The 21,776-nt window shown below is 40.0% G+C and overlaps 1 protein-coding gene across 2 annotated transcripts in view; it reads right to left on the bottom strand.

The window, feature by feature from the left end:
• Positions 1-21,776, bottom strand: part of LOC122564966 (protein FAM102A-like) — a 115,016-nt gene that overhangs the window by 30,631 nt on the left and 62,609 nt on the right. For both annotated transcript variants that reach the window (XM_043720526.1, XM_043720527.1), the window contains exons 2-3: positions 10,052-10,172; positions 8,442-8,471 (exon numbers count right to left, since the gene is read on the bottom strand). In XM_043720526.1, coding sequence (XP_043576461.1) covers positions 8,442-8,471; positions 10,052-10,172 — 151 coding nt within the window. The remainder of the gene's footprint in view (positions 1-8,441; positions 8,472-10,051; positions 10,173-21,776) is intronic.

Raw genomic sequence — 21,776 nt, 5'->3', positions numbered from 1 at the left:
TATCAACTTGGGTGGCAAATTGCGGGTTCTGTGGACATGGACCCCAAGATCCCTCTGTTGCCCTGAAGTCTGCATTCAAATTCACCCTTCCAAAGTGAATGACTTCACACTTTTCCTGGTTGAACTCATCTGCCACTTATCAGCACAGTTCTGCATCTTATCAATGTCCCATCGCAAACTACAACAGCCCTCCACACTATCCACAACTCCAGCAACCTTTGTGTCATCGGCAAACGTACTAACCCACCCTTCCACTTCCTTGTCCAAGTCATTTATAAAAATCACAAAGAGCAGAGGTCCCAGAACCGATCCCTGCGGAACACCACTGATCACCTAGCTCCAGGCTGAATACTGTCGAGCTACCATCACCCTCTGTCTTCTATGGGCCAGCCAAATCTTCTAAAATATCCCATTGGATTAGCATCACTCAGCCTTAAATTTATTAAAAGTAAATAACTCTAGAGAAAGACACACATGCTATCCTTACGTTGAAGTTCACATCTGTAATCAAATTTATAGTTTTATTATTAGATAGCTAATAAGATTTTTAAAAAAATTGTAACTGAACTTTATAATTGCGTCCCCAGGCCTCTTAGAATAAAAGGAAACTGTATCACCAAGGAAATCACACTGGATAGACAGCGACAATAATGCATGACTTTCCCAGAAAGTACACTGAAACAATGCTTACGTGGCAGTGGCTACAAATCAAAACTATAAACTACATTTTCAGGGACTGGTTAAGCATGACAACAGAGAAAGATGACCTCTAATCACTTCCAGCAGTTAAAACTTGTAAACTAAACAACACAATTGCCCTTGGGTGAAATGTAAAACTGCATATTTTAAAGCTGCAGTCTAAGTTTTCCCAGAAAAACAACCACATCAAGCTGCAAGTTCCCTGAACTGAACCGTAAACAGTTTGGAACTATCAATGTTAAGGAAAGACATTCAACTTCCAGAAACTGCAGACAATCAGTTCAAACACGAATGTAAAAATGGAGATCAATTACAAACTTTGAAGTAGTGGGAGACAGTGCAAGCTTACAACAAACCAGTGACTCCAGCTGCACACTGTCAGCATACATATGGAAAATGTCAGTTTTCAAATGTACACTGATCAGTCAGCTCTCTCGCTAGCACCTCAATTCTTAGTGTCTACATGGTCACATTTCACGACTAACATCCAGTCTTCCAGAGTGCTGGTACCGACTGAAATCATGTCCATTGCTTCCAGGGCAATTTGAATGTGCCCATTCATGTTCCAGTCCCCACCAGACAACCAAAACGGCCATCTCCAAATTCACAAATGACATCCTAAATGACTGTGTCAAATGTAAACTAGCCCTCATCATTTTCAACCTGTCTGCAGCCTTTGACAAGGTTTTCTACTCTATCCCCCACAACATCTCTCTATCAGTGTCCAGAAGGGTGTCACTGATCTCACTGGGTTCCACTCTCTCTTCAGCACAGCCAGAGAGTCATTTGCAAAGGTTTCTTTTCCTGCTCCAATGCCAATATCGCTGGTGTGCCCCAGGGTGTATATTTGGCCACCTCCTAGTTTTTATCCACATCCACCCATATGGCGTTGGTGTCTACATGTACATTGGCAGCTTGCAGCTCCACCTCACTACCACCTGCTTGGCTTCTCCACTGTTGCTAAATTATCAAACTTCTTATCTGGGAAGAAACTTCCTCCAGGCAAATTCTGGGATGATAAACTACTGATTTCAAATCCCCTCCAGATTCCATCAATCATTGATTCCATCCCCACCTGTGGCAATAATCTGAGACCAAACCAGACTGTTTGGAACTTGGTATCATACTTGACCCCAAGATAAGCTTTTGATCCAAGCTTTATGTCATCACTAAGACTATTTTCACCTCCATAACATTGTCAGACTTTGTCATTCTGAACAGCAGATGAACTGAAACATTTGTGCCTCTGATACCTCAAGATTTAACTGGTACAACACATTTGCAGCTCGCTTCTCGCATCCTACCCTCCCACGTAAGTTCATCCAAGCTCTGGCATCCACATCTTAACTTGCTCAACTTCTGCCCATATGTGACCTTTGCTCAGTCACCTACAGTAGCAGGAGCCAAGCAATATGCTTATAAAACTCTGATTCTTATTTTCAAATCTCTGCCACAACCCTGCCCCACTTCCCTAGCTTTATAACCTCCTTCAGCCCGCTAAACTCAGAATGTTTTTACACACTAATTCAGGACTCTTGACCATTCCCACTTTTAACTACTGATGGCTAAGCCTTCAATTGCCTTAGCCCTAAATTCCGGAATTCCCTTCCTATGCTTCGCCATCTCTCTACTCCCTTCAAGACATTCCTTACAATTTGCCTGTTTGACTCAGTCATCTACATGGACGCCTCATCTGGCTGTGTCCAATTTTGTTTGATAACGCTACATATTCCTGCCACAGCTTCATCGACATCCAAATTAAAGATGTACGATATTGTTTGCACGTATGAAAAAATTGTGAAACATGAGTATTATGGCTAAGGAGCTGTTCCAACAGCTCAAAGTCCAAAACAAACAGTAATACATTGAATTCATCCAGTGGATTTGAGCAACGCACAAATGAATAAATATTCGTGAAAAGATACCAAAATATTTTTTAAAATCTAAACATGAGTTTTCATAAAATATTTTGAAAAACTTCTGAACAAAACGTCAAAAGAAAGGTCACTGATGAAGGTGGCCTCCCACGGCCTTAGCCAATTAACGCAGTGACTGGTTCTGCTTGACTGGCGTCTTGCCCTAAAGTAAATCAGTTACATTTTCCAGTAGGAAAGACTTTGTGCATTCACAAAGTTCACAATATAGCTTTGTATGCAGTCAGGATGTGTCAATCTTTTAAAGATGGAAATTATTTTTCATATATCCATAAACACTTATTAAATTGACCTGCACAGTGCTGAATAACATAAGCAACAATGTGGGTCAAAATAAGTCATTTTGAGTTAACAATTTTTATCTCACTGCTAATCATCTGTTCAATCGTCACTGTTTCACCCCCACAAACTAAAATCACATTATAGAAAATTGCAGCAAGATAAAGAGGAATGTGATGCCACCAGAGATAGAGCTCCCTGCTGATCTCTCAGCTGTTAATGTTATTCTACAGACACACAATATACATACATTTGCAAAAAGAATTGTTTATCAAACATTGTTTTCCCAAACAAGTTGCCCAGATTATTAGAATTTTACTAAGCATCTTCCACTGCTACCCTGTAGAAAGGGCATTACAGTAAAACTCCAGAGTATTGGAAATATTAACAGAAAGAAAGTTCCCGAATTTTGCTATGTTTACAAATCTACATGACGAGATTTTCATTCAAAGGCCTTGATGTTCAAAAAGCACCAAAAATCAATATTTTTTTCTCAATATAAACATATTCCTCTATAAATACTTGAACAGTAAAACAGCAAACCAAAAAGAATTGCGTTTCTAGCTCCTTATTGCTATGATACACAACAGGCAACTACTTGGTCTACACTATACACGCTGCTGCCATATTATTCTAAGTAACAGACACTTTTTTAAGTATCCACAAAGGAGATTCTGTTCTCATTACTTTTAAAAGACTCACCATCTGTAAAATGCCCTTAGGCAAGACATGCCAGTTAATGGGTTATCCCAGATATACAAGCAGGTGTTTGCCACCGAAGGAGTTTAATTGCATACTCTTGTTAACGATGCTGATTAAATTGACAAATTTAGACTATGCAACTCTGTTTAGGAGGAGGTCATTTCAGAATGAAACAAGAGCCTCATTGTTGTAGTCCCTTCAGAGCCTATCCTAGGAGAGCTGTAAATACTGTTTTAGAAAGTCAAACTTCCTCTAACCCGCAATGTAAAGGATAATTTAAGCTTTTGCACATTTTCTCAAACAAGCACAAGATGTTAGCATTTTTCCTGCCATTTGTGTGAGAATTGATTTATCAACTGCAGAACAGACCTCAAGTATTTTGTGCTCCTTGTAACAGATGCCCTTCTCGTAATTGGGGGTGGACAGAAACACACAAAAAAGCATCACATGCACAAGAACGGCACAAGTAACAGTTCTGCGTGCCTCAGAGCTTTCTCAATATTTCTGTCAATGTCCAGATATTGTCAACAGCCTCAAAGTCAATGGGCTCTTGACATTTAAATTTAAGTAGAAGCCACATTATCCACAGGGTGCACAACTATTTCCATCTTCGCATTGAGATGGTTGGCAGCCTCTATTGTCTTTCAAAACAAAAACAAGCACAATCTAATGGAGAAAAATTCAACAAATGAAACTTGAAAAGATTGGAGGGTTTGCTCTATAGGCAGAGGTTGAATAGGCTGAGGCTATTTTCCCTGAAGCCTCGGAGGCTGAGGGGTGAGCACATAGAAGTTTATAAAATCCTGAGGGGCATGGAATAATTTAAAGGGATATGGGTGAAATGCTGGAAAATGGGACGAGATTAATTTAGGATATCTGATCAGCAATGGATGAGTTGGAGAGAAGGGTCTGTTTCCATGATGTACCCAACTCTATGACTCCATTTAAAAAAAAACTGCAGATGCCTTAAATCAGAAACAGCTGAAAAAGCTCAGCAGGGCTTGCAGCACCTGTGAAGAGAAATCAGAGTTAATGTTTTGGGTCCAGTGACTAGTCTTACTGCATTCTCCCAGTTCCTCAGTCTTTGTCGCATATGTGCAGACGATGCCAACTTTGACAAGGAAGCCTCCAAAATGTCCAGCTTCTTGCTCAACCAGGAAGTCCCCAGAATCATTGTTGACAGGGCCTTGAACCAGTTCCGACCCATCTCTCGCACTTCCATCCTCACTTCCTCTCTTTCCCCCCCACAACAGTGACAGGATTCTCCTTGTCCATATCTACCATCCCACCAGCAAACTCAGTGTAAGCTGGAAGAACAATACCTTATTTTCTGCTTGGGCACCCTGCAGCCTTCTGGACTCAACTTTCTGGCTTGAACTTTCCTGTGTCTTCTTCCCCCATCCCACATTATCTGCTATTACACACAACCCATTGTTAGTCACAAACACACTCAATTAACAGCTATTCACCGTCCAAGCCAGATCCTTGGTCTGTCCAATTGTTCTCCCTCTTTGGGGCCTATCCCCACCTATCAGTTACTCCTTACCACCTCCCCCCACCCTATCTTCTGCATAAAACCCAACATTTTCCTAACGACCATCAGTTCTGAGAGATGGTCACCAGACCCAAAATGTTAACAGATTTCTCCTCACAGATGCTGCCTACCTGCTGAGCTTTTCCAGCAATTTCTGTTTTTGTTGTTGTTGTCTATGACTCTACAACTGTCAAAACCTGGCATACAAGTACTGGCAGCAAAACCTGCAACTTGTGTCAGATTATTTTGAGAGTTGAATGCAAAAATATGCTAACAGCATGGAACAGAACAATAAAGTGGGTTTTATTTGTTCACAATGGAGATGTCAAGTGATCTTATTCCCAAGGTGGGATGCAAAAACATTGAAAATGCCTCCAACTGTGCTTGCTGTCAGCTAACTAGGATGCATAGGAGAAGTCTTTGTGATAAACAAAAATAGGACAGATGTAAACAGCTGAAAACTTGGAGAATAATGAAATGGTCAAGCTAGTTGTGAATGAAGGGGGAAGGAGAATGAGAAGTTTTAAAACAATTTAAGGCTAGTGGAAAGAGATTAGATCTTTTGCTTTTTAATACATGCAATCTAAAAAATCCACAACTATTATGAATTAATGTAAACTGGTAAAACAGAAAATCATGTTAACTTTCTCTAAAATAATCCCATTTAATATGGGAGTGAGGCACCACTTTTGATCAGGTGTAAACTGGTATTCAAAATATTGCTCGAGCATTGTTCATGATCTGACTCTTGATCCGAATCCTTAGGTGCTCAAGGAAATAAAATGTTTGCAAATGGCTTACTTTACCAAAAATTTATATGCAATCATAGAATCTCTACAGTGTAGAAACAGGTCATTTGGCCCAAGTCCCACCAACCATCCGAAGAGTATCCCACCCACACCCATTCCCCTACCCTATTACTCTGCATTTTCCATGACCAATGCACCTCATCTACACATCCCTGAACACTATGGGCAACGTAGCGTGGCCAATTCGCCTGCACATCTTTGGATTGTGGGAGGAAACCACGCAGATACGGGGAGAATGTTCAAACTTCACACAGTCTCCCAAAGCTGAAATTGAACCCGGGTCCCTGGCACTGTGAGGCAACAGTGGTAATCACTAAGCCATTGTGCCGCCCTAGTAAGAAGATGTTTTAATTCAACCTTTGAGTCAAGACATCAGATACAACACATTTCTTATTGCCACAGTTTTGAGAAAAGCAAAACACATTGAACCAATGAGTGGTTGAAGCAGTCAGCGTTTCCGACTGACCGACCCTGAAAGTCAGAACAGGAAGAGGAACAGCACCGAACAGGATTTTGTATGTTTCTTTGTTAAAAACAGCTATTAAAAAAAAGTATGAAAATAAATATCTAGCAAGGCCATGAAAATGCAGTCAGATTGTACAGACCCTCAAACCATAAAACCTCTTCAAATATCAGACCAATGGGGAAAAAAGTACTTGCTCAGCATGGAAATAGTATAATGCTGTATACAAAAATAACCCTCCCCTCCTTCAGTCACAGCACAAAACATAACTAACACAGCCTGTGTTATTTAACTGGCCAGTTAACACATTGTTCAGCCTATTCATTATTGTTCAAACACTGAGAAACACGGCAGGCCTTGGAAATAATTTGCCTCTGGGTGAATATTCACTGTATGTAGCAACACAACCCTTAAAAATAGTCCAGTGACAAATTTGGTGCATATCCAATAACCATTTGAGGTCATACTGAAAGTAAAATGCGTATTTGCATTGACTGCTATCTTGCAGCTTCACCATGGCAACTGCAACTGGCAAAATAAAACTGTTGACTCTTTTGGAAAAATTATGTCACTGTTGAAACTTGCATTAATCAGGGAACCATGCAATCTTTTCCTTTCAGGGTCAATAGACAATATTCAATCATCGCAGGAAAGTGTTATTTTAACAGGTCATTATTATAGGCCTTTACAAAAATACAGATATATCATGCTTTGCTGGAAGTAGTGCTAATGACCAAAAGGCTATGAGCTCTAATTCCTGGCACAGGGCAATGACAGCACATTAAATTTTCCCAATCCACTGCACTTCATAACCACATCCAATCATTAAGGCAAGGAAGCAAAAAAGCATTTATTACAGATGTTTGTCATATTTCTGAAAAATATCTCTTAAGTGTTTCACACATTATTATTACTGAGAATGTATAATGTTTTTATCCTATAAACTGTATGGACCAAATTACCCAAGCTGATTTTTTTTTGAAGCAGTGTTGGTTAACTGAGGAATACTGGCCAGGATAACCAGAGAACTCCAAGCTATTCGCTGGCATTTTTAATACCTATCAGAAACAGTGAAAATGCAGGCAAAACTTGTTTTTAACATGAGCCAAAGGTCAGAATTGTACAAGTCCATTGTTTATTTATTGCTGCATTGTAACATCAGGTGAGATTAGCCACTCGTGTTCTGGATAGGAAGGTCCTAAACCCACTAGCATTCAGGAGAAGCAAAGACTTTACCACCTGAATCAAGGGTTCTACGAGACTTTGGGTAGAGTTAAATTCTACGGTCAGGAAACATTTGCTATGAGTTGGGAAAAAGGGGACATTTGGGCTGAAATTACAGTTAATTCTTTTATTCTTTGACAGGAGGTGGCAAGACTGACATTTGCTGCCCATCCTTAACAGCTCTTGAACTGAGGAGCTTACTTGGGCACTGCAGAGGGCAGTAAAGAGACAATCTTGTGGATGTGGGTCTGAAGTCTTTTGTAGGCCAGACTAGGTTAATAAAAGAACAGCAGATTGTGTTCCTTAAAGGACATGAGGGAATCAGATGGGCTTTACAATGACCAAGGTGGTTATCACAGTCACTATCATTAACAATTGGTCCATCAGTTACTGTGATTTAAATCCATTTATAGCATTAGCCTGGGACTGTGGATTACTTGAATGTAGCGTTGGAAAAGCACAGCTATTCAGGCAGCATCCGAGGAGCAGGAGAGTCAACGTTTCGGGCATAAAGCCTTCATCAGGAACATTCATACTTTTCGACTCTGACTCGCCAGCATCTGCAGTCCTCACTTTCTCCTCTAGATTATTAGCCTAGTGATACTACCACTATGCCACCATCTTGCCCAAATAGGTGGTAGTTGGTTCACTGGGTCAATTCCCTCTGAAGTGACTTCTCAGCAGATGCTACTTGTCGAACTCAAAAATACCAACAGCCTGACTGCGTGAATCTTGTAACTCACTACCTCAGTCTATGCTTTATACGTCAATGTCTGTAAAAAGATATGTAATCCTACCTTAGAAAATGCCTTTCCACCTTTCAGTTCCTGAAACAAAATAGAAAGGAGCAAAAATTACAAAAAAACTCTATTCTTAGCATTTTGAGAGAATCGCAGAATGGACAACAAAATTTACTCTATTTGCAGTGAGGGGTATTAGAAGGAGCTCCAGAAGCACTTTTCTTGCTGAAATTTAGTTGCATGTGTAATACTTCAAACAGGAAAATACGTATTTGCAAAATATTTCAACAATATTCCGAGATGAATAAAGGACTGTGGAAACTATTAAATGTTATGTTGATTAAAGAAAGAATCAATTAAGATATATGAACCATGGTGAATGGAAGGACAACTTTCTGAACATCAAATGTTTAAAAGGAATACGAAAATATGGTCAGAAACTTGACTGAGCCATGAAAATCTTGTGAAGCCATACATAATATTGACCTAAGATCACAATGTTCCAATAAATCCAATGTGATGCACAGGCCTTTTCACTTATAAAACAATACTGTAATATTCTTTTGCATTAAAAAGAAGAAAATTCATTACAAATTGCAAGTAGGGAAATACATTAGGAGAGGAGGAGCAATAATTGTGTATTGAGAAAATAGCTAACAAAAACAACAGGCTGGAATAGCAGTTGAGAACAAAATCTTTAGATCTCAGAGATCATTAATCCATTTCAGACACTGAAAGGGACATCACTTTTGAGCTCAGAGTTCTGAAATATTGTTACTGGACTCGAAATTTTAACTCTGCTTTCTCTCTAGAGATACCGGTAGACTTGCTTCAGTTTCTGCAGCAATTTCTGCTGTTATTGCTTTTCTGAGAGGAAAATCTAGGTCATTTGTAAACCCCATTCATTCAACTCATGTACAGTTACTCAGGCTTGTCTGCAGAACTTCTACTGATCCTTCACTTCAAACGTTGTGTTCTTAGTGTAAATGTGGAATCATAGCAGGCATGCTCCATGAGATTCTTTAACCAATCAGATAAAAGAATTCTCACTGACAGGTTCAGCGAACATGAAAGAGGAAGAGAGAGCGAGAGTGCAAAAGAGTGAGGGTGCAAAAGAGCGAGTGTAAAACAAAAATATTTTAATATATTAATTTATATCTCTCACAATAATTGTTTTCTGACAGAATGAGACTCCACACTTGCAATTTTCTCTTCCCTCGTACAATCCCAACCACCACCACCCCAGGCCAGACAGGCTGCTCAACAGGAGTACTCACTTATCATTCAGTCAAAACAAACTTACATTAAATGCCCTTACCCTAATTTTAATCCCATCATTACTATTAGAATAAAATTTGGGCCACTTTGAAATCAAGTTCTTCATGATTACAATGCGCAACATAAAAAGGTATTTATTTTAAGATCCTCTAGGAACACACAGGTTGCCCCAAGTTCGGAAGTAAAGTTACATATGAATAGATTAAACAAAAAAAAAAATCTGTTCAGGCAAAGGAATCTATTCCCACATGTGAAATTCACTAGTGTTGAACACAATGCAACACATGGTGGTTATGTCATTTCACAAAACAAAATTCAAAGTAAAACAGGTCTCTTACATATGTTTTGCACTGAGATAAGATTGAAGTCTAACATTCTGGGATACCCACCTTTCGTACTGATACTCTGCAGATACAAGGATCCAGTACACCAGTTGCTGGATTTGCACTCATCTTGCAAATGAAACTGAATTTCTTCTGCCAACGAACACAATTCTCTTGAACTTCCTCCCTGTGAAAAAAAATGACAAATTTGTGCCTTGGATCTGACATCGCATTTTCGAAGTAGTACGGTTTTAGGATCAAGTAAATTGGAATTTTACCCTCTATTCATCTGGCCAATTTTTAAACTAACAGATTTTGTACCACAAACACCACTGGATACCCCTTCCCACCAAGGCTTTCAGTATCTGAGGTCAGTTCCAATCAAAGCCCTCTCACCACTGGTCAGTCTGGAGGGAGACTCATGATTTTGTTTTAAGCTTGTGGCCACACTTTGTAAAGGTTTAAAATGGAGGTTAAGATTGGGAAAACACCTTCAAGGGAAGAAAGGAGAGAGGCTCCGCTTTATTTATAATCTACATACACGTGGCAAGACTAGGTCAGACATGACCTTTAGAACTGGGCAAGTTCTGTTTAGCATTACACATTCATAAAGAAAGCATATCATTTTGAAAACAGAATACAAATTATCTGTCAAACATCTCGTGCTGGCGTCATTGAATGATTTTCTTCAGGCAAACCAAAGTAAGTTGCTTTTATTTAGTACATTTAACACACTAAAGTATCTCAAGAACTACAGCAGTGCTAGCAAACAAAACTTATTTGATGCAAAACCATCCAAGGGAGATATTAGAATGGATGGCCAAAAACATAATCAAAGTAGTAGGTTTTAACAAGCATTGTAAAGGAGGAGACAGTGTAAGCCAGTGAAGACTACCAAGGCAATCACAGAAATTAAAGCCTAGGCAACTGAAGGTACAGCTGCCAATAGTGCAGCAATATGAATTGGGGGGGGGGGGGGGGGTTAAGTGGCCAGAATTTGAGGGATGTGGCAAGTTGACTTTAGGCTTGGGGGAGGTTTCGGAGCAGAACATGGAACTATTAAGCCAAGATGAATATCTACCATGTAGTCAAGAGCATCAGGTCATTTTATAACAAGAAGCAACATAATTTTGGCAATAAAATTTAAATAGGTTGATTAGGATGAATTTTGATTACATGGGATATGGGGTACAGAAACAGCCATTTGAGTAACAGGTTCCACACGTTCTCCACTCTTTGAGAAAACAAATTATTTCAAATTCCCGAATGGATTTCTTGGGAAAGCATTGAGCTAGATGGAACACTGGATTGAGGATCAATTAAATGTCAGTTTGAATCTTGTGGTGTCAATTTAATTAATTTGACTCCTACTCTTGTGTCACTGATAGAACCTGCTTTTCCCATGCTAAATGTGGATCTCCAACTCTGTAAATATAATGTGCCTTGTTTAAAAAGAAATGTTGAAGATATACAGTTTCAAATCAGAGGCAGGTATATTTGAAATACTTTTCTCTACTCTGGTTGTAAAACAAAATAACCAAGTTTTCAAACAAAAATCACAAAACTAGGACAGCTTTCCAACAGTTAGGCGTCATACTTGGTCTACATAGGGTTATTGTCAAAAGGTGTGGCACTACAACAGCATAGGAGGTTAGGCAACATCGGAGGAGCAGGAGAGTCAATATTTTGGGCATAAGCCCTTCATCAGGAATGCTGTACTTTACCACACTTTTCAACTGGAGATAACAAGACTCCAGAAACAGTATATTCCTGTCAGGGTGAAAGGAAAGGCTGGTAGGTATAGAGAATGCTGGATGACTAAACAAATTGAGGGTTTGGTTAAGAAAAAGAAGGAAGAATATGGCAGGCATAGACAGGATATATCAAGTGAATCCTTAGAAGAGTATAAAGGCAGTAGGAATATACTTGAGAGGAATCAGGAGGGCAAAAAGGGGACATGAGAAAGCTTTGGCAAATAGAGTTAAGAAAATGTATTTGTAAAAACCCTTTGAATTTAAGGGCAAAAGGACAACTAGGGTGAGAATAGGGCCCCTCAAAGATCAACAAGGCAGCCTTTATGTGGAGCCGCAGGAGATGGGGTAGATATTAAACGAGTTGTGCATCAGTGTTTACTGTGGAAAAGGACATGGACAATATAGAATGGAGGGAAATAGATGGCGACACCTTGAAAAACATCCACATTACAGAGAAGGAAGTGCTGGATGTCTTGAAATGCATAAAAGTGGATAAATCCCTAGGACCTGATCAGGTGTACCCTCGACTTCCATGGGAAGCTGGGGAAGTGATTGTTGGGCCTCTTGGTGAGATATTCGTATCAGGTGAGGTGCTGGAAGACTAGAAGTTGGCTAACGTGGTGCCACTGTTTAAGAAAGGTGGTAAGGACAAGTCAGGGAACTATAGACCAGTGAGCATAACGTCGGTGGTAGGCAAGTCACTGAAGGGAACCCTGAGGGACAGGATGGACATGTATTTGGAAAGGCAAGGACTAATTAGGGCTAGTCAACAAGGCTCTGTGCCTGGGAAATCATGTCTCACTAACTTGACTGAGTTTTTTGAAGAAGTAATACAGAGGGGCTGGTACAATTGCAACATTTAAGAGGCATTTGGATGGGTATATGAATAGAAAGGGTTTGGAGGGATATGGGCCAGGTGCTGGCAGGTGGGACTAGATTGGGTTGGGATATCTGGTCGGGTTGGACCTAAGGGTCTGTTTCCGTGCTGTACATCTCGATGACTCTATGATTGATGAGGGCAGAGCGTTAGATGTGATCTATATGGACTTCAGTAAGGCGTTTGACAAGATTCCCCATGGGAGACTAGTTAGTGAGGTTAGATCTCATGGAATACAGGGAGAACTAGCCATTTGGATACAGAACTGGCTCAAAGTTAGAAGACAGAGGGTGGTGGTGGAGGGTTGTTTTTCAGACTGGAGGCCTGTGACCAGTGGAGTGCCACAAGGATCGGTGTTGGGTCCACTACTTTTCATCATTTATGCTATGCCCAAATCATTTGTATAAAAAGGTATAGTTAGTAAGTTTGCAGATGACACCAAAATTGGAGGTGCAGTGGATAGCAAAGATGGTAATGTCGGATTACAATAGGATCTTGATCAGATGGGCCAATGGGCTGAGGATTGGCAGATGGAGTTTAATTCAGATAAATGCAAGGTGCTGCATTTTGGGAAAGTAAATCTTAGCAGGACTTATACACTTAATGGTAAGGTCCTAGGGAATGTTGCTGAACAAAGAGACCTTGGAGTGCAGGTTCATAGCTCCTTGAAAGTGGAGTCACAGGTAGATAAGGATAGTGAAGGCGGTGTTTGATATGCTTTCCTTTATTGGTCAGAGTATTGAGTACAGGAGTTGGGAGGTCATGTTGCGGCTGTACAAGACATTGGTTAGGCCACTTTTGGAATAATTGTGTGCAATTCTGGTCTCCTTCCTATTGGAAGGATGTTGTGAAACTTGAAAGGGTTCAGAAAAGATTTACAAGGATGTTGCCAGGGTTGGAGGATTTGAGCTACAGGGAGAGGCTGAATAGGCAGAGGCTATTTTCCTTGGAACATCGGAGGCTGAGGGATGACCTTATAGAGGTTTATAAAATCATGAAGGACAGGGTCTTTTCCTGGGGTGGGGGTGAGAGGGGAAAGATATAAGAGACACCTAAGGGACAACTTTTTCATGCAGAGGGTAGTTACGTGTATGGAATGGGCTGCCAGAGGAAGTGGTGAAGGCTAGTACAATCGCAACATTTAAAAGGCACCTGGATAGGTATATGAATAAGGAGGGTTTGGAGGGATATAGGGTGGGTGCTGGCAGGTGGGAGTAGATTGGGTTGGGATATCTGCTCAGCGTGGACGAGTTGGACCAAAGGGCCTATTTCCGTGCTGTACATCTCTATGACTCTAGGTTGCAACTCACAGAGCAGTGGGTGCAACTCCTCCAGCCTTGGTCATGACACTTTTTGAATTTCATGATAGCAGAAACAGATATCTTGCATGAGAGATTGCAAGCACCTACTTGTGAATCCACTAGTATTAGCTTAATCATCTCAAGTTATTTCATTACAGGTCCAAATTTTCTGGACATTACAGCTACATGTAGAATTTAAATAGCAAATTATTTGAAATATACATTATGCTGTTAACAAACAAATGGAGAGAGAAATTTACCCAAACAAAAATAAAAATGCCAGATCAACCTTACCAAGAATTTGGAAATCAGAAGTAATAGCAGTTGTTTTACTACAGCCAGTCACAGCAGTGGGCAGCAACAGCACAACCCAAGGCAGCAATGGCTAATCCTGTTAAGGGTGAGAGTAATAGCAAAAGAAATGCTCCAATCTTGGAAGTCTTTCCATACAATAAATTGCAGGCAAGAGCTAGTCAGAAACCATCAGGCAATGTAGCAGTCATAGAGAGAATACAATATAAAACTGGTCCTTCATCCAAAGCACTTGAGTTCTGAATTTAACCAAGATGAATAGTTTGATTGAATTATGAAGATGAAATACTGCAAAAGCATTATGCTATACTTCAGTTAGCAATGCTCAAAGTTAATATGAATGCAAAAAACATTAAAAACATTGTTTCACAGCATCAACACAGTTCTTCTCAAACAGCACAAAATTCACCTTCTGATCCAAAAGAATTAAAAACATCCTGGTGCAATGACTCACGGGCAATCTTAACGCAGAATAACAACCGGGTACATGCTGTGTTGCAGGATTTCGGAAGGTATTCATGGAACACAGTATGCACGGTTGACACATTCAGGATGAAACAAAGGCGTCTTAACTTTTTTACTGTTACAAATATGATGCAATTCTGGTGATGTCAGAATTGAGACCTTCAAGGACTGAAATAAATTCAACCTCAAATTTCATCAGAATAAAATCAGTCAATTTGAGGGTGACAATGATGGACCCAGACATTAAGAGGGAAAGAGAGGTTTTTCTTGGGAGGGGGCAGGCACTGGTTGCAGAGACCCACAATTGGTCCACTCTCAAAAATACCAAATAGCTATAAATAAGAGTCTGCATATTTTCATAAAGCAGATATAACAATATTAAAATTTAAACAACAGAGTTTTAGCAGGAGTGAAGATAAATAATTTTCAGTCCTCTAACAGAATTACACAGTGGAAATGATATATTGCTATTAAAAAGCCAGTGGCCCCAGACAGAAAGCTTATAATGTTCGGCAAAATTAAGCTAACACAAACTGCAAACACAAATAATTGAGTTTGCACCAAAATATGTCCACTGACTACACCACAGATGACTCAAAGCATAAAGGCAGCACACAGTCTTCAAAGTGTAGCAGTGATCTGCTTCATGCTAAAACAACAGCTGTAGAGAAATGCAGCTCCAACTGTCTGCATAAACATTGCATTTGGTAAAGGAAACACTTTTTTTCAAATTAACATGTCTGCACAGTGCTTCCCTGCAGCCTTGTGAATAGGTTTGGAGACTGAAATTGGATTCAGGTCAAGTGTAACCAGTGACGTTCTGTTCACAAAAGGTTTGAGGCTGTGCGAGGATATTGGCAGTCCCTGCCCCCAACCCCAAATTTCTTCCCCAAAATCCCCCCACCCCACCACAATTCCTGTTTGCGCGCACACAGCACAGCCACGGGGAATCAAGATGTGCTCGGCTCTGCTCAGCAGATGCCGAGTCAACATTTGTAACTGGCTGTAAGTGTTTTGATTCTGCCTCAGTTTTCAACGTGCCTTGTTGTTCTGTCATCTGCAGCACCTGATGCTGATGTAAGCTTCATTAAGAGATTTCTGTTCAAAATCAAATGAAATTAATTTTAACAGTAGTGGTAGCGTCCCTACCCCTGAATAGAGAGGCCATGGTTCATGCCCCCCTGCTGCAGGAGTGTTTAGTAACATCTCTGAAATGCTGATTAAAGCAGTAAGCTAAACAAAAAAAACTGAATTTTAAATATTGACATGTAACTAACTCAAATGTGGATTTGAAATGAATGCAATCAACATCATGAAGATTTGCTTTGACAATATGTGAATTTATCTCTGCTACCCACAGGATGAAATCCTCAGGTCTCCGGTTCAGAAGCAGCAATAGCTTCTGTGCAGCTCCTTATGGAGCCATCTGACTCTCTCAAGTCTTTCCACCTCCCCCCCCCCCCCCCATACCCTGCCTCAGTCTCAGTTCATAGTGAGAAGCTCGTGACAATTTTCCACCCTCAAAATGGAGTCACAGTGAGAAAAGATTTGAGAAGCACTGATCTATCCCTCAGTATTAATGTGTATGCTTCAAATGTTGCAGGTATTTTCCCACCACACTACGCGCATGGCAGATGCATTTCAGAGATGTTATTAAACACTCCTGCAGCAGGGGGGCATGAACCATGGCCTCTCTATTCAGGGGTAGGTACTCTACCACTACTGTTAAAATTAATTTCATTTGATTTTGAACAGAAATCTCTTAATGAAGCTTACATCAGCATCAGGTGCTGCAGATGACAGAACAACAAGGCACGTTGAAAACTGAGGCAGAATCAAAACACTTACAGCCAGTGAAGTAACATTTAAGTACAAGGGGTGGAAATGAATGCCCCTGTAATCAATGTTTTTTTTCTTTATTCTTTACTGAGATGTGGCAAGGCCAACATTTGTTCCCCATGCCTGAGGTGCCTGCAAGGCTATTTCAGAGAAGCAGTTACAAATCAACGAAATTGCTGTGGATGTAGAGGTGATTTAGGTTAGGCTAGATAAAGACAGTAAGTTTCCTTGTTTTTTTTATTAACCAGTGGGTTTTTATAACAATTCATGATAGTTGCCATGGTCACTGTTATTGGGACCAACTTTCAATTTATTGACAATTTAAATTCAAAAGTAGGATCATTGTGCAATTCGAATTATAAAAACCGTAAGTAATAGGAACAGGAGCAAGTTGTTTCAACCCTCGAAGCTGCTGTTATTCTATAGGATCAGGGCTAATCTGATACTCCTCACGTTCACTTGCCTGCCACTGACCCATTACTTTTGATTCCTCTACAACGTGCACACAGCATTTGTGTGGGCCTCTGGATTAACAATACAGTGCCATTGTCACTACGCCATCATTGTGCCCCCTTAACTGAGCTGATACGACCTACATCAACACCCTGGCAAAGGAAAACTTCTTTTTGCTTCATATCCCCAGTCTGTCAAAGGCCAGGAACTGACATTTCCCCTTGTGTAATCGAAAACATGTAGAGTCTTTGGTCAAGGATACATCTGTGTACTGTAGGTACGTCGGAATAAGGATACTAAAATGTTAGAAAAATGTTACAAAATTAAATCACTCTCTTCCGCCCCACCTCTAAAATGATGTGCCATGCCAAAAACCTAGGAAAACGAAAACATTGACGGAACTTCAGAAAACGTTTTGCTTTGGGGGTCCCAAAAGCCACACTAACTCATTCTGGAAAGCAAGGTATTTGAATCTTATGTACATCTTACAGCTGCAGATACTTCACGGCAACTTTGCTATATTATAAATTCTTACAAATTTACAAATGGAAGTTGCCTATATAAACTTGTGACATTGTAATTACACCTCTTACCAATGTGTCTCCGTAATTACACCCTAGCACCCCTGGCCTGCTAAATTTGCAGGGGTAATTTCCATTGCAGACATGTACTCAAGCATTTAGAATTGGAAATCCAAGAGAAAAGGTACATTATTTTAAAATGAGGACTAACTTAACCCTTTGTAACTTGGTCACAGTATTCCCAGACCTCTATCTACTTCCCAAAAAAAAACAATGTCTGGCCCTCACCTCTAGTGTTGTTATACAAGTTAATCGGGTCTAAGCAGAGCTCCTTTACTCTGTGTGGAAAAGCACCAACACCAAAGATAGAAAATGTGATCATTCCCAGCTTCATACTCTTGGCTCTCAGCACAAGACTCATTCTTTAACAAAATATAGCCTTAGAATTTTAAATATTATCCAAAGTACTAACACTAAAAGTTTTCAAAATAAGTTTCAATTTTACAAAACAATAAACACTAGTCAGTTTCATGACTGGCTGTTATTCACAGATATTTTATGGGAACACCTTGAGACCATAAACAATCTGTTGCTTACTAGTTGCAAGGAATGCCATCTACTGAGATTGGACTAGTCCCAGCCAAACACTTCTGAAGATTAGAATTAAGGGAGCTGTTCTTTTCAAAGTCAAGCTTAACACATAGCTCCTGTACTCTGGAATCACTGTGGTATCAACATTTATTTTATTGCATGTTTCATGCAAGAAGAATTCAAAACTAATGTACTGTAAGATAAATTATTTTGAAAATTCTGAAACACTAAATACACCTTCCATTCAAACTTACTTATTTGGCAAAAACGTTTTTATTACTAACTGAACACATGCTCCCAAATACAAAAATTTATTTTCCTCAAGGTGAGGAGCCCTTGAGCTATGCAGCACTTTTACAGAGGTTGAAAAGTAGGAATGGAAAGCAGCCAAAAATGTAATCAGTCCACAGACATGCTGATGACTTTGCACATCGAAAAGGTCAAATTTTCAAAAAAATTTGCAGAAGCAATATAGGTTGTGCTATTTTTAAAAAAAAGGGCTTGATCACCTTGCATGTTGGGTTCAATTGTTTTAACAATGTCAGCGAGGGCAAGTGCATCACATCATTCTTACAATTCAGAAAAGTCTCTCATCTCTAGTCTGCCCTAACCTAGCTAATCTTGCTGTGGTTTACAGCATAGGGGCGACAAAAGTCAAGCCGTCCTTTGGATATGGAGACAGAGGAAACAAAAATATCCAAGTTCCCATTTCTTAATTGCTAAATAACACAGAAGAACTTCAACTGAGACCAGAGGTCGGTTCACTATGATAATAGATCCCTTAACCAATTCACCATTCTTAGCAATCATCCATGAACTGGGGCAAAACTTAAATACACCACACGAACAAACGGGAAAACCATCTTCTAAAAGAAAAAGTCAAATCAGAGGAAAAGATTAAGGATGCAATCGAGATCAAATTCCTGTGCTAAATTTGAACGCTTAATTTTCAAAGTTATACAAAATCTATGGTGACAAAAGCAGGAAATAAGGCAATGGAGACTAAAACTGGTGACCTTAGGAAGAATGCACAAGTTTGTCTAAAGAACTCTTACTTCCTCATCCCACCTCCTCGATTAGGCCACACGAAATAAAACTTCAAATTCAGTAATTTAAAACAATTTTACTTTGTCGTGGGGCTCTGGTGAACAAAGAAGCCTTAATCTCCAACCACTAATTCCAAGCATTGGATGCTCCAGATCCAATTACAGGCCCAAAATCAAATGGCTGATATTGGTGTAGAACTACAATCATAACTTTACCATACAATTGGCCAAACCAATTAGTTGCATTGGGAGTAACAAAGTATATCACACTGATGCTTTCTTCACAATTGGAAATCCAGCATTAAGTCATTATATGTTTCATAATGGTTCTGGGTGCCCACTATCACACATCAGGCTGCTTAAAGTTTATTCTTATGCACTCAGCATCCATATCTGTTATGGTTTGTAGAGATGCAGTTTGGTGAACACAATTGGGCTTTCCAAGCTTCAGCAAGGTCAAAGATTAAGTGCACGAATCCAAAGGATTCTGCCTTTGGTCCTGGCTGACAGAAATGTTGGTTTCCTACAACTTGCAAAGCATTGCAGTGTCACAGTAAATTGATGAGGCAGCATTTTTTTAAAAAAAGGTCACTCTGGGATGAGTATTGCAGTCTACGCCAGCATTTATGTCCCATTCTCAATTGCCCTGGAGAAGCTGATAGGTAAATGCTTTCTTGAACTGTTGCAGTCAATTTGGTGCAGCTCCACCAACAACACTGATGGAGGGGTTTCCAGGCTTTTTGGGAAGAGTTTAAATTAACACAGTAGGAGTTTGAGAACCAGGAAGAAACCAGAAAACCAGGATGCTCAAAAGTAATACCAGGATGCTCGAAATGCTAGGAGAGGCAGATAGCACTAAATTACAGACTATTTATTAAAAGATGAAGTCAGAGTAAGGAGAAAGTAATGAAGCTTAAAGTCAGGGTTATACTGCAAAAATGTGAATGCACAGAGTACGATTAAGATGACCGGGGCATTACAGACACAGATTGCTATGTGGGATGATGATATTGTGGCGGTAATGTAGATCTGACTTAAGGGAGGGCAGATCTGGGTGTTAATTATTCCTGGTTAAAAGATATTCAAAAACAATAGGAAAGGAAATAAAACAAATAGTATCATTTGGGGTAATGAAAGCTGTGCTGGGAAAAAAGGATATTCCAGAAGCTTCAAGGACAAAATCCAATTTGACTAGAGACAAGGAACAAGAGTGCAATTACAGTGCTTGGTTATCTGTGGATCACTGACTAGCAGGAAAGATTCAGGAATAAATCTACAATGAAATTACAGAGAGGTGCAAACATCATACAGTGGCTATAATGGGACATTTAAATTACCCGAATATCAAGTGGGAAAGTGGTAGTGAAAGGGATAGCATGGGGCAAGTGCTCCTGGATTGTATTCAGGAAAAATTCCCACAGCAGGATATGTCCAGCCCAACAAGAAAGGAGGCACTGCGAGACTTGGTTCTTCAGAAAGCAGTGGGCCAAGTTAGTCAAGTGACAGTGAGGAAACATTTAGAACAGTGATCATTGTATCAAAGTTTACACTAATGGTGGAAAATTACATTAGTCAATCCAGAATAAGAATAATCAACTGTTTGCCAGTTCCAGCTGTTCATTGTAGTGGCTGGTATTCTCTGGCTGTCCTCTGTTTGGCTTGTCCTATGACCATTGTGTTGTCCCAGTTGAATCTGTGTGTATGGCTACTAGGGAGGGCTGGTCATGGTGTTTAGTGGCTAGTTGGTGCTTGTGAATGTGGATTATTAGTTGTCTGCCTGTTGGCCCTATATAGTGTTTGGTGCAGTCTTTGGTGGAATCTTGTGAATCACGTTAGTTTTGCACGTGATGGGTATAGAGTCTTTTGTCCAGCTACTGGCAACTGGAAGCAGCAGGAATTGAACCAAATAAATTCCACAAGACACAGTACAGCAGCGCTTCACAGGAGATTCCAAAGCCCTGAAGATGTCACCTAGACAGGGGATGTAATGTCTGCAAACCAACTTCCCACCTCAGCAAGCATACCCACAACCACAACAACCAGCACTGGGCTACAAATCTTTACACAAACTTTGATAAAGAGTACTACTTCAGAAGAACTGGGTGCATTTTTGCATAATTCATTAAAGGTAGGCAAGTAGAGAGAAGTGCTTAATAAAGCAGTATTACAACAGTATTGTAAAGGCAAAAAAAACCATAGTAGGAATTATGTACAGACCTCCTAACAGTGGTCAGGACCAGGGGTGCAACATGTACCAGGAAATAGAGAAGGCATGTCAGAAAGGCAAGGTCACAGTGATCATGGGAGACTTCAATATGCAGGTGGACTGGGTAAATAATGTTGCCAGTGGATCCAAAGAAAGGGAATTCATGGAATGCTTACAGGATGGCTTTTTGGAACAGCTTGTCATGGAGCCCACAAGAGAGCAGGCTATTCTGGACCTAGTGCTATGTAATGAACCAGACTTTATAAAAAATCTTAAAGTAAGAGAACACTTAGGAAGCAGCGATCATAATATGGTAGAGTTCAGTCTGCAATTTGAAAGAGAGAAGGCAAAATCGGATGTAAGGGTGTTACAGTTTAATAAAGGTAATTATGAGGGCATGAGAGAGAAACTGACGAAAATAGACTG

The sequence above is a fragment of the Chiloscyllium plagiosum genome, chromosome 30, assembly GCF_004010195.1.
Source record: "Chiloscyllium plagiosum isolate BGI_BamShark_2017 chromosome 30, ASM401019v2, whole genome shotgun sequence".
NCBI classification, from domain to species: Eukaryota; Metazoa; Chordata; class Chondrichthyes; order Orectolobiformes; family Hemiscylliidae; genus Chiloscyllium; species Chiloscyllium plagiosum.
This window is presented reverse-complemented; position numbering and strand designations above follow the sequence as displayed.